The 16,597-nt window shown below is 38.0% G+C and overlaps 1 protein-coding gene across 1 annotated transcript in view; it reads left to right on the top strand.

Moving 5' to 3' along the window:
* The window catches only part of CDC42BPB (CDC42 binding protein kinase beta), a 94,622-nt gene that overhangs the window by 37,494 nt on the left and 40,531 nt on the right, over positions 1–16,597 (top strand). The window contains exons 3-7 of the mRNA XM_017807421.1: positions 2,015–2,098; positions 5,602–5,697; positions 9,872–10,020; positions 13,316–13,409; positions 15,206–15,406. Of these exons, the coding sequence (XP_017662910.1) occupies positions 2,015–2,098; positions 5,602–5,697; positions 9,872–10,020; positions 13,316–13,409; positions 15,206–15,406 (624 nt within the window). The remainder of the gene's footprint in view (positions 1–2,014; positions 2,099–5,601; positions 5,698–9,871; positions 10,021–13,315; positions 13,410–15,205; positions 15,407–16,597) is intronic.

Genomic DNA, 16,597 nt, shown 5'->3' on the forward strand with positions numbered 1-16,597 from the left:
GTAGTAGATGCCTATCTGGGTTTGGGTTCGTGCACTGTATTTGTAGTTAAATAGCTGAGCAGTCCTAGTGCTGTGCTGTAGTGAAACTTCAATGTTGCTACTCCAGGGCTCACAGAGCTGCACTTGCAAATTGCATCTGCCCCAGAGGGTTCCTTCCTTTGTTCCTCTGCAGCAGGTAACAGCATTCTGTGCTGTTCTGTCCCTGCTCTGGAGGTGGGGGCTTTTCCTGAGTTGTCATGTTCTTCCTGGAACAGTTTAAGAAGTGTAGTCAGCATCTTGCAGTTTTTCAAAGCTTTTAATGTGCTTTTTGACTTACAGTGTGCCTTCAGCTGGATCGGGGTAATGACCCAATTAAGTGTACGGAGAGAGGCTGTTACAGTGACTTTTAGCTGTGATGAGGCAAGGAGCAAGGCTGTTTAAATTTTAAGCCATTGCTGAAGGTCAGTTTTGAACGGTTTCGTATGTGCCAAGGAACCTCATGTGTTTGGTTGAAACGCTCCTGTCTTGCTCATCCTTCCCCTGCAGCATGAGCAGTGTCTGCAGGAGGTGCTTGTAGGCCAGGAGACACTGGGGTTGTAATGTAGCTGTGGATATTCTACATCACTTATAAAAGCTGCTTCTTAGTGCTGTGCCTTTGCCAGCTGTGCTTAGGGCCAGATTCCCATGTCTTTCCTGTGGTGGATAACTATGAGACCTTTTTTAGAGCTGTGTTTCCATTACATGACTGTACAGGTGTGTACAAGGTGCTGTTATCCATTATGTGACCTGGTGAGTGGAGTTTCACTCATTGACGCATGGAAGGCTTTAGGAATTCACCTGCATGGTGAGATATCTGTCTAAATGTGAATATCCTGTTCTTGTGTTACTGGAGAAGCAGTAATCCCTGTGCCCCTCATCTGGAGCTTCTTTACTGCTAAGGTGCAGGGAGGTATGACACTTCCCCCTTCCCTCCTCAAGACTTACAGCTTTGTATAGTGTTGCTCTGCTTGACGCGTAAGTCCAACCTTTTTTTGTAGTCAGCATCATCTTAAAGCTGCTGTAGTTCCTGAATCCTTTGTAGATAAGGGTTTTTAAGCAACAGAAGAGGCAAGCTGATGTCATTCCTTTTACTTTTCACACAGCTATTCAGAGCTCTGTTGGAAGCTGGTTGGTTTTCTGCTTCTGAAATAGAGATGAGCTGAGAAGCAGTAGAAATATTCAAGCAGTCCATGTATAGTCCTGTGAAAATGTTGCTGTCTTAGTCATGATGCCTGGGGTTTTTTTGCCAGCTGCAAGAATTTTGTGGAAATGGTGTCTTTACCACAAGAAGAATTAGTTTTGGTCTTGGAGAATACAAGTCTTGGTCAAAATAAAGTCTTTGCATTCTTAAGCCTTGAAGTTTTTGTAGTCTCTGTTTTTTCTTCCACGGTTACAACTATGTGCACAGCTACTGTTCATAACAGATCAGTGTAAGCAAATCTTGTACACAGGATGCAGAGTAAAATGCTTCAAGCAAAATGGTGAATAAATAAATGATTATTTTTTTCTTTTCAAGTATCTGCATACAGTACACAAAAGCATGCTAATTTGCAAATATCTTTCAAGTTTCTGAGACCTGAAATGTGAAAACAAATTAGTCAAATGTAGTGTATTTCTATTGACACCAGCCTTTCTTGTTTTCCCAGGCTGCCCTTTTAAATGTTGCCCCGTTGGCTGCAGGCCTGGCTACAAGCCCTGCTTGTTCTTGGGAAACAATGCAGCTCTACTACACATCTTCATATGAAAAGCTTCATGCTCCTCCTGCATCATCCCCCATGTACTTCATCACGAGCACTTGACCACACATGGTGCATCAAGCACATAGTATTAATGTAGGAGGAATATAGAAGGAGCAAAGACTCAAGCTGTTGTTTATCAATGTGTCAATTGATCACTCATGGCTAACTTATTTTGTTGATTTGTGAACATTAAGCTGTTTGAAAACTGTATTTTTCTGATCATGCTTCTGTTAAATAAAAATATCTTATTATTTCAGGTTGCAGTTGTTAAAATGAAGTGTACAGAGCGCATTTATGCAATGAAAATTCTGAATAAGTGGGAAATGCTTAAAAGGGCAGAGGTAAGTAATATGTTTTTTTTAACATGGAGAATTTTTAAAATGACATTAGGAAGATTACACTGAAGCTCTTCCAGATTAGGAAGAATTATTTCATGAGCATAGGAGCTTCATTCTTTTTTTCTTTTTTTTCCTTAAGCTGTTTTAATGCAATCAAGTCTGACAGTCCCTTCCAGGCATCTGTTGTTCTCAGCATTACTGTGTATTCGTTTACCAGACAGTCTGCCCTAGTTCTTACCCTGAATTTATTGGCCAGATTTTTGTTTACGGTAAAGGCAAGTTAAAGACTACATGAAAGCTGAGATTGGTGCTACTGTGACATTCACAGCTGTATACAAAAACATTATGAAAAGGTCTTTTTTCTCTTCCATTCAGAAATCATACATTAAGGAGCTTTGCATCCTACAGTTTGTAACAGGATTTGTATAACTAGTGAAACTGTAACTAAATATTTTGGAATCAGAGATTCAGATTGTAAACCAAAACGTTAAGAAGGTAAATTTGTTTAAGGACTTTTTTTTGTGAAAGGAGATGTACATTGTCACAACAAATCATGTAAATGGGAGTGGGTACTTCACAGATGAGGAAAAGACTTACTAATACGCAGTGGGAAGCAGCTTTGTAGGATAGATATTCCTAGGATACCTATGCTTGCACAGTAGAGGAAAACCTTATGGCAAATGTAATATTACATAAGCTAACAGCAGTAGAGTAGAAAGTACATGTAGTGCATCAGTACTTGCAGGAGTTCTGTTAAGGGGTAAGCACTAGCTGCTTTCCTGAGGACCGAGCTTGCTGACCCTTCCCTGTTCCATTCTTCTGTCCCCTTCCTGACACCTCCTCCCCCCCAGCCTGCCCTTCCCAGTGCCTCCCTTCCTTTCAGTGAGTCAGTGCCAGCTCTTTTCCTGTGATAAAAATCTCCTCCCTCCTGTTAAGCCCCTCTTCACCACTGCCTTTGCCTGATTTAGTCACACTCTGTCCATCCATCCATGCACTTCTTTACAGGCAGCAGCAGCCCGGCTCTCCTTTGAGCTGTCAGGAGATTTCACACTCTGGGCTGTGCTGCATCAGCAGTTCCACATTAAGCCTTTCCCTGTATGAGGGAAATTTGGTGCCCTTTCTATGCAGATTTCAGCTGTGTTAAATCATTGGTCAGTATAGAGTTATTTTAAACAGAAATGTTTGCAGGGATCTCTCTCCCAAACTCTCATGGAAATACAGCTAAGCTGGCTTATTTTAGTCATTTTTAAAGTGACTTCATTAAATGGCCTATCTAAATAGCTGCAACTTTTGCACATAGAGATGTCCTGAGAAGACAGCTATTTACAAACTGTCTTCAAATCATGCAACTAACTCCTCTTACCCTCTCAGACAGGCATGAGGTGGAAGAGGTTTGGCCACCAAGAAAAATGTATAATAAGCAATAGTTTTCCCAATATACACTTAAAATAAATAACAGTCGAAAAAAGTTCTCTTTCTGCTCATTTTTCACATCTACAAAAGGCAATAAAGGAACTGTCTTCTCTGCTTGGCCCCTTTGTCTTTTCCTGTTCAGTTTGATCACTTGATTTGGCTTTTCTGGGTAAGCAAGAATTTATAACCTGCATATCAAGTTCACACAACATTTGGGTGTTAAAATTTCCCAAATGTGGTAAAACTTGTTATTTTTAAAATGAAGCTGCAAGAATACAGTAGCCTCTTAAATGGGCAGTTCTACTGAAAAGCAGACTTCAGGTGTTTTATTATCCACTGCATGAGTGGTCTGACAAGCATGTTGTTTTACTGGTTTATGTTTGTTGTGTATGACTTATTAAACCTAGCAAGAAGTTATCTAAATACTGCTTATTCATGTACTAGCTGCAAGAAAAAAAAAGCCCCACATGGTTGGAAGTCACTAAAATAAAGGAAAGATTAGTGAATATCACCTGACATCACCTGATAAATGGGTTACAAGCAAAATTGGCATGCCATCTGTGTTGATAAGGACAATTTGCATTTATTGTTCTGACAGCAAAATACATAGTCATTACCGTATTACATTTGACAGTTCCAAATAAGTCCTGACTGGGTGATTAGGTAGCCTGTCATGCTTTTTCAACTCACGTCTCAAGGCCTTTTAAGCTAGTGTAAGCAGAGAGGGAGAGTTTTATACTCTGAATTCATGATGCAAAGTGTTCAGCAGCATTGCTGGGTTTTTAGTGTTCATAGCGTTCCCTCGCTGTTTGAGGTTGCACAGTGAGCTGGATCAAGGAACTGATGTCTTCGAAAATAAACAAACTAGTTTTCTGTGTTGGCAGCCTCCTCACATTGTGGTGCCAGAAGATCTGAGAAGGGCTGTGCTCTGGTGCTGCGGGAAGGGAATAGGATTACTTGGAGCTGCTGTAGCTGCCAAACTTTTCTGTAGAGTGTTACTTTGGCCTTGCATTCATAAACCCTTAAACCACTCAGTTAGCATTTAATTACAATTTACTTCTCTTTGCACCAATGATTACTAGCTTTACAATCTGACCACAGCATGGTCTTCTTCAGTAGAAAGGTAAATGGAATTTTACTTCCTTTGAGGGGAAAAATGGTCAAGATACCTTTATAAGGTGCAATCATGTATGGTAAGGCTTGGTCTCCTCAGGCACATTTCCATTATACATTTTCTAAGAAATCTGAATGAACAGCAATGACAGAAACAAAAAAAGTCAATTCTTGAGTAGAACCCTAACACTTGAGTCTACTGAATATCCTGATAATGCCTCTCTGAACTGAGAGTAGTGGAAGAGTCCCAAGGTCTGTGTCTTGATGGTTTTGATCCAATAAAAACATTAATATATTTTTATTAAGGAGACTCGCTTGAAGTTTATGAAAGTTGGTTTTATGTAAAGATGCTGAGAAAACCTGTTACACAGAGCTTGCTTCTCTGAAGTGTTGCAGTGTGCTGTTTGAAGTAAAGGAAAGATTATTGAAAATGAAAATGTATTGTACTGGACAAAGATAAGACAGTAATAGTAAAATCTGCTTATTTCCTATAGTGTGTTAGCAGTGTCTGGAACTGGGACTGTAACGTAATAAAAGTATACATGAAACTGTTTTCATAAAGGTCTTTATCAGAAGAACCAGACTTACTTTCCTAGAGCCATTATCTTTCTGCTACAGATGGCAGTGACAAGTTATCATTTTCTGGCTCTTAAAAATACTTTATGAAACAAAGATTTAGTGTTGACTTGAATTGGTTTGTGGGCTTTTTGGTGTTTGTGGGGGTGTTGTGTGTTGGTGTCGAGTTTTTTGGGTTTGGTTTGTTGTTTTTTTTTAAAGTTCCAGTCAGGATTAGAGTGACTGAATGCCTGACTAAAGCCTGCAGAGATTCCTCGGCTTGTCACTTGTGCAGACTGAATTCCAATGAATAGAGACCTCTGTTCAGTAATTCAAAATAATCCCATAAAACATCCATATATATTCATCCCGTGAAAACTACTTGTTGATGTTGACAATGGCTTTTTCCCCCTCTCTTCCTTTAGACAGCTTGCTTCCGAGAGGAGAGAAATGTCTTGGTGAATGGAGATTGTCAGTGGATTACTACATTGCACTACGCCTTTCAAGATGAGAACTATTTGGTATGTTTGATTCATCAGCTAATAAAAACTTTGGGTTATGAAAGAACTTTATTTTTTTGTATATTTTAAGGATATTAGTGCATTAGATCAGTCCACCTCATGCCTCACAGCAGTGTTTCAACATTCTTGTTTCTCCTTGAAGAAAAACTTCAAAGGGACTGACTGTAACTCCAGGAGAGTGAGAAAGTTGTGTAGTAATGTAGTATATAGAGCTTTAGTTGAGCATTTTAAATTGAATAATCTACCATTGCATAAAAAATATCATGTTCAAGTTTAATATTTTGGATAAGGCTGCAATTAAATAATTTGAGAGGTATTAACTCTGTGAAAGTAAGAAATCTTTTTATTTTACTTTTAACTTTCAGAACGTCTTTTGAAACAAGATTTTGTTTAAAACTGGCAAAAGTAATTTAAAATGTTGGTATTTTAAAAGCCCTAGGGGGAAAAAAGGCCTATTTCTTAAAAGTATTTATAAAGTATGTTTTTAAATCAGCAGATTGGTCATCTCAGTAGATTGAGAGACTTTAGCAACCATTTATAAAGAAAGTCCATACTCTTATGACATTTTTTAATGATGAGTTACTAGAACTGTAACATAAGCTGTGTTTACCTTAGTCACAGAATACAGGAGAGTACTGGTTAGGAGCAAAGACAGTCAAGTCCCCACATTCTGTAACATGCTGAACCACACAGCTTCCCTGTGGCTACTTGAGGCTGGATTTGCAAGCCTGCTACTTCTGTAACAACTGGCAGAGTTGTAGTGTGAAAGTTTTCACCTTCTTAACACTTTTTAGATAGTACCACAGTAGCAAGTCATGAATATAAATAAGAAAAAATGTATTGATAAAAGGCTGACAAAGAGTTCAGGAACTAAGCAAGAGTTAGAAAATACACATTCATTTCCACAAATGCTGAAACAAAATGCATTACTTTATCACGTTTGAAGTATTTTTAGAATAAGAAGCGCATTGTAAGAAAGTAAGTAGTCATGTCTTAGGCCCTCATTTACAGGCTATTTCCATTGAATGGTTTGTGATAGATCCAGGTTTTCGATCTCTCACAGTTTGGTTCTCTCTGGCACTGCCTTGTGTAGGTAGCTTATAATTTCAAATTCCCACAGAACCAAACAGCCTTCAGACTTGCAGAAAAATAACATAAAGTATCCTGTTTGTATTTCCAAGTAGCTTGTAAGAATAGAGCTACCTAAGAAAAAATTGTTAGCTGTGCAAGATAGCAAGTGATAGTGATGACAGGGGGATCTAATACCATTTTATACAAATCAGTTCCAAGTGAGATGTATCAATATAAATACATTTGTTTTCCCAAAGTTCCCAGAGGCACTTAGATGTTGAAATTTCACTCACCAGCAGAATGTAGACATCTAGCATGTAATTAAGATCCAGTATCTGAGAAAGCAACAGCTCTGCCCAGCAGCCAAAGTCAGCAGATTCTCAGCTTGCCTGAGGTCTGGTTCTGCATGTGCTGAGATGCTGCCTTCCAATTTGGTCTGTTACTCAGCATCTATCTCCTGTAAATGTGTGGTGCTCACAGATGGAGTGGATCTGCATCTCAGTCACTGTTGTAAATGATGCATGAAGAGAAGGTGAAACACACCGGGAAATAAATTCATCCAAAAACCTGGACAGAAGGTTCTCTTCCATACCATCTAGTGCTTGTCTAAGGGCTAAAAGATCTCTGTTTGATTCTCTTCTGAACTTGAAGAAGTTTATAGCCACATTTTTGATTATCCTGGAGAGTGCTGCCTTGTTTCAGAACCTGGGCAGATTTGGTTTACTTTTTAGCTCATCTGTGATCCTTGTAGAATGGAATACAAAGCTGAGAACAAAACAAGAACAGACAATAGAGCTCAGTTTTCCAACCTGGCCCTCTGAAAGAGAAAGCTCTATATTCCAGTATCTCCTCACAGTGATACTTGCGCATTATAGCTAGAGATTCTTGAATTCAAAACCACCTAAGCCAAACCTGAAGCAGAGAGACAGCCTTGGTGTCTTCCCACACCTCGGGCTTTGCCTCTTCTGGCTGCATGACAAAGGGTTCAGAATGAGACAAAGAGAAGGTAAGATGTTAAAGTAGCAAAGTAGAAAAGGCACCTGCCTTTGAAGAGTCTAAAAGTAACTAGGGTTTTATAGGCTCTATTTAATATTAATAGAGCATTCAATAATGCAGAACTTATATTCAGTCAAGAAATACAAAATTCTACAAAATGTATATCTTCTGGAGTTCATTTTCAGGTTCTGCTTCTGTAGTTTTAAAACCTTTGAAGTAAATACGTCATACATTACTGTTTTCTAAACAGCCAAATCTTAAATGACAATACATGGGAACGGTAGCATGACTTTTTTCTTCTGGTTCTTAGAAAGCTTTCATAGAGCCATCTTGAGTCAAGATGGGTTAAGTAAGTCTTTGGTGATTCTGCTGAAGCAGATATGATGTAGGTGAAACATAGTCCATGAACATTAGAAACTTATATGGGACCTGAAGTTCTCCGTCTCTTCCAGATTAAAATCTGTTAGTTTTCTTTCCCAGTCTCAGTCATGATGAAGGGGCATATATGTTTGTCTGCTGTCAGCCTCTTAAAGGCTTCTGAGTACTCGTAAGAGTATTTTGATATCCTTTTTTTCCTTTGATTTCTAACTACTCTCACCCTGTTTGATGTAGTCAATTCCCTGGAAGAAATGCAATGCCTCTAGATTTCAGCATCAGAATAGCCTTTATTTTAACCCCATAGGAAGCACCTCCTGGCAAGTAGATTGTTCTGAATTGAAAGGTGAATAAAATTTGACTTTCTTATAGAAGAGGTCTCATGATCTTTCTCTGATCCAAGTTCCTTGCTTCTGGGTCAGCTGAATTCTTGTTGAGTTATAAATGCTTTGGGAGCTAAGGGAAGTGCATTACCTTGTCCCTGACAGGCAGGATATTTCACTTACCACAAAAGGCTCTGTAAGGTCTCTTTGCCTTGAATTTGAGAGAAAATACTTTAGGACAATATCCCTTTTAGAAGACTGATGGTTCAGAGTCACTCTTTTAAGCCAAAAGATAGCGAGGAAACGGTTAATATTGCAGTTTATGTTCCTTTGCATTCCTGTCTTCTTTAATTTCCTTCCCTTGTGGAAGATGAATCTGTGGCAGGGACAGTGGATTTTAGGTTGCTTTACTTTGAGGAGAAAGATAACATGACTGCTTTGGAAACTTACCTCCAGAATAAGCAAAGTTAGTCCTAAACCCACATATCAAATCATTTTGGGAAGCATGGAACAAAATGGCTCAAGACTGGTAGTACTAGATAAAGTCATTATACTTGAAGTGATGGTCTGGATTTAGGTGGCTATTGCTAGGAAATAACTAAAACATAATGCTTATTTTGTGGTATGAAAAACAAATAGCACACCTGAGTCCTCTTCTTTCATGTTACCCTATCAGCATTGGTCCTTTCCCTGGATAGGGTAATGGCTGTTTGGCCTAGGAGGCTCTTTACTTTTTCATTGAAATATATTCAAAAGAGGATTAATCTTTGATTTTTAAATTTCCCACTTTGGTGCCTCTGGCTTGACAGTGCTTTTGGCTTGTCATGGGCATGTATAGTGTCGTCAAGCTCCTGCCAGCTATGTTATGCATCCATGATGTGGAATGTGCCAAGATGAGTATTTGAAGATGTTGATGTGATAAGTGCTACTTTTGGAACAACTAATAGTATGAAATTATACCAAAAATAAAAGTAGTAAAGAAGTGTATATTTTAGACTAAGCTGCATCAAATAGTGCTTTTCACTATATTTGTTTTTTTCTTCTGTCATCTCTTATTTAAAGAGTTGATAGCGAGCATTAGTTGTGATATTAGATCATTTTCCTTGTGTGATAACACAATAAACTCTGATTTACTTGTTTGTTGTTGCCATATCTTGTTTGGAGGTTTTTTATGGTAAGAACTAAATGCTGATGTGACATTCTTACTGTGATTATTAAAGGAATATGGTATCTTTTTATACTAAGTAAGCAAATAAAAATAAAACAGAAGATCACCAATTTTGACTGCATTCCACAGGCACAGAAAAAAGTAGTGAAAGTTTTTTTTCGGAGATTAACTGGTGAACTTTGAGGTTTTTTTCTTCCCAGCTGTCTCCTAGTACTTGACTGCTTTATTTCTCCATTTTCAGTATCTAGTGATGGACTACTATGTTGGTGGTGACTTGCTGACACTTCTCAGTAAGTTTGAAGACAAGCTTCCAGAAGATATGGCTAGGTTCTACATTGGTGAAATGGTGCTTGCTATACATTCCATACATGAACTGCATTATGTGCACAGGTAAAATACCATCTCATTTGGCAATGTAATGGAAACTGTACATGGAACTGCACATGGAAATACATGTGCAGTTATATGAAGTTAATCCTAAAGATACTGCTGCATATACAAATTATCACAGTAGCCACAGGCAAACTACTGTGGGTACATACTTAGTGTAACTCTATAATAGCTGTATAAGCTATTACATTTTAAATATCAAGTGTTGATAGATTGATATTTGAAGCAGTGACATTTATCTGACTAACCTTTTACTGAAGCTTCTATTTTTAATCAGGGTTCTTGGCTTATTCTTAGTTCACCTAATGAATATTTATTTGCTTTTGTCCAAGCCAACCTAGAAGTTTGAAGCAGTTTGAAACAGTTTGAGCTTTATACAGATGTTTGGACATTCTGCAAAATTTATGCACGGGTAGCCCATGATAACATCAGTGCATCTGCTTACCTGAGGTCATCTCAGACAGTTTTTGTAATCAGTGGGCACATACCAGTCTAATTGTTTTTGTACACAGGATGTGTATTCTGAATCCTGTAAACTCAGGTTGTGGTTTGTAACAGTACAATTAATGTTTGAAAAGCACAGGGAATTCTCAAACTATAATGCTTTGAACTCTTCTGTTCAGACTTTGCTGTTTTAAAAATCAATTAGAAAAGATATATAAACTCTGCAGAACTCCTGAGAGTAAATGTGGGCAATATGTGGGGATTTAAAAATGTCACAGCCTCAGAGAAGTTCACCAGAGGCACCTTGCATCCATTTCTGAAGAAGGTGGCCTGACTACCTGACCGGCTACATCTTTTCATGGGACTGAGTGAATGTCTGTTGTGGCAATAGGAATGGATGGCTCTGAGGCCAAAACATATGCTTTGAATAAGAGATGTATGAATGCCCAAGAAATTACTGCTTGGTGACTGGAATGGATTAGGAGGGAGCATGATTGCTCTGGAGAGGGTTTCAAGGACCCTTTAAAGGCTTATACAACCTGTTAGCTCTAGATAGGAAACAGTGGAGCTCAGAGATGAGGAATTAAGCCTTTCTGAACAGCAGTAATGGTCCCTGAGGCAAGTGAGATCTGCATGTGAAGCAGAGAAGTGTTGCATGAGATTGCCTCATGCTGCAAATGGCACTGTGAGCAGTGTTCTTTAAAAAACAAATGAATTACTGTACAGTTGTATATTAGCTTTCATAGTCCCCTGCAACTGTTGAGCTTCACTTGTGGTTATGGGACCGTTAAGGAATGTTGACAATATCTGGAACTGAAATGTACAGAATAAGTTTAACAATACAAAATTGCTAAAGTATTCATTGGAATAGCATAATGACATAGTCTAATTTTCTCAGCACATATTTTTCTGTATTATCACAAATAAATATGCATTTAAATTTATGTCGACAGGCATAGATTAGCATTTATTATTTTGTATTAATACTGCTAATGAGCAGCATTATTAGTGACATTTCAGGAATTAATTGCAGAGCAGTAACCTTTGGTTAAAAAAGGTTAATGCAAGTTTGTGTTGAATCAAAATGTATCAGGTTGGCAGGATTTTTACATATATGAGGACCCTTTGTTAAACCTATCACGGTTCTTCTCGCAAGTCTCCTCAAGTGTGAAACCAGAATTCAGCACCTTAAAAATCAAACGTTGTGAGCTTCCACATCTATGTAGCAAGGTGTATTAGAGCACGGGGTTTTTGTTTACAACTAGTAATTCTAGTTGTCTCCTCAAAGATCAAGCTGAAGGTATTGTGCAGTATTTAAAGTTTTGGGCACATGTAGTGGCATTTGGAACTCCACTTTTGAAGGTTTAAGGTAAAGCACGTGTGATTTTATATATTACTAGTAGATAGTATTATTTGAATAAACATATTATCAAAAAACTCCCCCCACCCAAATCAACACATTTATTGGCTTGGTTATCTTTTTTTTGGCTAGCTCAGATCAAAAATAATATTTCAAAAATGGCATGATGGTGTGCTGGCATGTTGGAAGTTGATCCTGGGTATTGTTGGCTAAAGGAAGGGAGAAGACTGGTATATATTATCTTGGAAGACATGGATTTTCTCCTTTTTAGCCTGCAGAATTGGTACAAAAGTGAGTTGGTTTTGCTTTCTGCTCTTGTTCTTCCCTCTTCCTTTCTTGCCAACTTCCCAGTATATTGGCTAGGTGCTCTTAAGTCATTTGGGATATCTTAAGGCTATTAATTAAAAAAAAAAACACTCACCGAACCAAACAACAACAATAACCATGAAACCTAACAAAAACTAAACAAAAAACCAAAACCAACCCAGCAAACCAACCAACTAACCAACCAACCAACCAACCAAAAAACACCAAACAAACAAACAACACGTGAATGTCTGAATGATTATCTTTTGCTGATACTTCACTTCATGTGAATTTGAGTGCAAAGTGATGAAATAAAATGTCATTAATTGGTGGACGAAATTAAATAAATATGCTCTTCAGTAAATCCTTTTCAGTGACCTTCCTGATATTAAAAAGAATATCAAGTAATAAGCTAGAATGAAACAGGAATGTTAGTTTGTGTAATTTAGTAGCTTTATCATGCTGTATATAATTTTATACCCAGCTATATCTATGTAAGAACAGGAAAGATGCAGATTGAGGTTGGAGACTTTCTAATGTTACTGTATCCTGTTGAAATAGTATTGCCCTGAGCCCAGAGCTGGATGAATTCAGTGGCTTGTAGGGTAACTGCTGCCTGTACACAGGATGGAAAGATCCTTAGGTATTCCTAGAAGCAAATATGCTGTGCAATAGTGTATAGAAAGACTTGAATAGTAAATAAAAAATACTAGTGAACAGAAATGCTGAACAAAATTCCCCGCAGTAAAAAATAGTCCTAGATAAGAAGTCAGTTATAAGTCTTGGCAAAAAAACCCCAACATTTGATTAAAAGATTGTCTTTTCTCTTTTATTGTTCTTGCCTCTAAACAATGTATTACAATGCATATAATCTTGAAATTATGTTGATAGAGTAAACTGCCTATCTGTCACAGTTGGTAGACTCATTGTCATTGATCTACCTGATTATTTGACCATTCAGTGTTGAATTTTGAGCTTAAAAATCTGATGTAGTCTACCTCTTCAATATTGTAGGCAAAATTTGAAGTTGGGCAGGAGGAGAGGGTAATAAATAATACAGTAAAAACCGTTTGCATCAGGGGGTATCCAATCTAAAATTCTGTGTTATTCTGATGCAAGAATAATCTTTACAATCAGAGCTAATACTATATGCTTAAATCTTTTCACTTCTTTCTCTTCTAACAGGGACATAAAGCCTGATAATGTTCTTTTGGACATGAACGGCCACATACGACTGGCAGACTTTGGGTCCTGTCTGAAAATGAGTGAAGATGGCACAGTATGTATGAAGCAAAATTTAATTGGGTTGCTGGTAGTAGGACCTTTTAAGTGAGTTTCTGATCTTAAGGAGATTAGACATCAGCAGCGTGCATCGGGATGTGGTATATTGTAGACTATCTGATATGCTAAAAATTGAGGGAAGAGTGTAACTTAACGTAATTAAACACATTTCTGATGTCTTCATCTCCTCGTTTTACAGGCTGCTAAACTTTTAAAGTTATACTTTGCTATATTTTTCTGGTTTTCACTTTTTCTCCTACTGACCATTGGAGTTTTCATGAGATTTTTATGAACTATCCAAATTTATTAAAAAAGGACAAATTTGATATTATATATGTGTTAGAATCACATGTGACCAAGAGCCTTAAAAGCCATGACAGACTTAAGTATAAGTCATCCCCAGTGAGGACATAACTAAGCCCAACTAGAACTTAATCTGGCTACTGCTGTAAAAAACAAAAATGTCTCCATAAATATATTAACAACAAAAGGAGTGTTAAGGTGAATCTCCCTCCTTTATTGGAGTGGAAATATGGTGACATATGCAAGTGGAAATATGGTGACAAAGAATGAGGAAAAGACTGAGGTACTTAATGTCTTCTTTGCCTCAGTCTTCAATAGTAAGAGCAGTTGTTCTCTGGGTAATGAGCCCCATGGGCTGGAAGATGGTAATGGAGAGCAGAAATGAAGTCCCCACAATCCAAGGGGGAACGGTCAGTGACCATTTAGACTACACCACTTAGACACACACAAATGTGGAGTCACCATCCCTGAAGGTATTGAAAAGGTGTGTAGATGTGGCACACAGGGAGATGATTTAGGTGCACTTGGCAGTGCTCAGTTAGCAGTTGGACACGATGATCTTAAAGGTCCTTTCCAGCCTAAATGATTGTCTGGTTCTATAATTAATAAGCAGTTTGTTTTATATGCCTTTGACAAATGGAACAGCAACATGATGGTAATTGGCCATCTTGTGCACCAGATTGGATATACCTCTAAAAGCTAAATTATGCATGATGTTTTTTGTTTGTTTTGCCTAGTTTAGGGCACTTGCAGGGGTGCCAGACCTGCCAAACTATGCCATGCAACATCATTCACTAATTTTGGCACAAACTCACATCTTGGTGATGTTCTCTAGTTATAAAATGCCTGCCAAGGCTTTACCATATTAAAATGCAAAATGAAAGAGCTATTGGAATTGAGAACATATTCCTAGAGATCAGAGCTGTTCTGCCACTGCCCTCATGGTCATGTCTTCTCTACTACTTGGGCACAGGGCCATTCCCCACCTTACCCCTGTATTGTATCCAGTTGCACATTAGGCAATAAACATTTGGCTGATTTCTGACATAATAAAACTTACCCAAGAAACTTGTTTTGTGATCTTCGAATGAAACTGTAAAATTCAGGAGTAGGACTTGGTCTCCCTACTTATCCATTTTTCATTTCAATTTCTGGCAGCCAATTGCAATTTTAAAGTATAAACAGACACAAAGGAAAAACATATTTTGTCTTTCTGCTTTCACAATAACTGTGATTATTTTGGGTTTCTACTGTCTACAGAATAAAACGTATCAACTGATTTTATGTAGCAGTAGACTGGAACTTAATCTTTGCAGTCTTTGTTACTTTCTTAATATTTTCTTTGTTATGTTGCTGGGAATTTATAAATCTCTTCCTTCTCCAGAATCATGTCCTGCTGTCTCTGTTTGTCAGAAATAGTAGTGTGTGAATTAAAAAAGTTGCTGAGAGAACCTGAAAACTTATGAGAATTATGTTTGCCTTATATTCAAGGTACAGTCATCAGTAGCAGTGGGTACACCTGACTACATCTCTCCTGAGATCCTGCAAGCAATGGAGGATGGAATGGGGAAATACGGGCCCGAATGTGACTGGTGGTCACTGGGTGTCTGCATGTATGAAATGCTGTATGGGGAAACACCCTTCTATGCAGAGTCACTAGTGGAAACCTATGGGAAGATTATGAACCATGAAGTAAGAGCTATATTACATGTCTTGTGTTTCCACAGAGTTTATAATGTTTACAGAGAAACTTATCACTTGAAGATGTTAAAGTGATGGTAGTTCTTAGCTTTTTCACAGTGTTTTAGAGCCATGTTGTGTGGGTTTGATGGTTCAGGTTTTAGGAATGTTCGGTTCTCTGAACTGCAGAAATTTAATTGTTCGACAAGTTGAAATTTTTCTCTAAATGCTGATGTTGTTCTCATTGGAAAATCTAAGCAGTCATCACAAAGTCAAAATTAAAACCTACTGTTATGTTAGGCCCAATGCAAGTTTCCTCTGGAAAGTGCAGGAGAAATGAAGTAATGCATTATTTACACAGCTGTGCACATTTTCTGTCACACTGATAACAGTACCAAAAAGGCAACAGGCAAGTCAATCAGTGTAGACATGAGCTGCATGAAGAACCTGGGGTTGGGCATTTGCCCAGGGTCAGAGTGGTAGAGAAGAGTTGGAACTTGTGGGTGCATTTTGAACATTAGAGAGTGAGAATAAAACAGTTCATCGTGCCCTTTCAAGAGCTGTATTAGAAGGACGTGTTTATGTGCATACTCATCCCAGGTAGCCAGAATCTGTTGCAATAGGGTTATTATTGCATTTTCTTCTTCCCAGGACGAGTGCACTCTTCTGGAGTTTACATTGCTGACTCTCACAATGAGGCAGTGATGGATAAGACATGAAATCCTTGCCAGAGCTAACACCCTTGCTGTGATGAATATTAATATCTCTCTTGCTTTAATTCCTTCAATGCGTGAAATGATTGCAAATGTAACCTGTGCTGCAAACTTAATATTTTAATCTCGCTTGGACACACAGTCAATATGATTGTATGTTTTTCATTGGAAGTTTTTAAATTTAATTTCATTCATGCTGGTTTGGTCCCTAATGATCTCATTTTTAAACCTGAAAAGTTGTATTATAAATATATATTTTTATATATATCTGTCAGCAACCTGATCTAGTGGGTGGCATCCCTGCCCATGAAAGGGGAGTTGAAACTAGGATGATCTTTAACGTCCCTTCCAACCCAAACCATTCTGTAATTCTATGATATGTATAAATATGCTATTGTCTTTTACTGGAAAACAAACCAAACCAACCAACCAACCAAACACCAAAAAGCCCTTCTTGACGATACAGCAGTGGTAGTAGTAGCAAGCTAAA

The sequence above is a fragment of the Lepidothrix coronata genome, unplaced genomic scaffold (assembly GCF_001604755.1).
Source record: "Lepidothrix coronata isolate B3197 unplaced genomic scaffold, Lepidothrix_coronata-1.0 Scaffold19, whole genome shotgun sequence".
Classification (NCBI taxonomy): domain Eukaryota; kingdom Metazoa; phylum Chordata; class Aves; order Passeriformes; family Pipridae; genus Lepidothrix; species Lepidothrix coronata.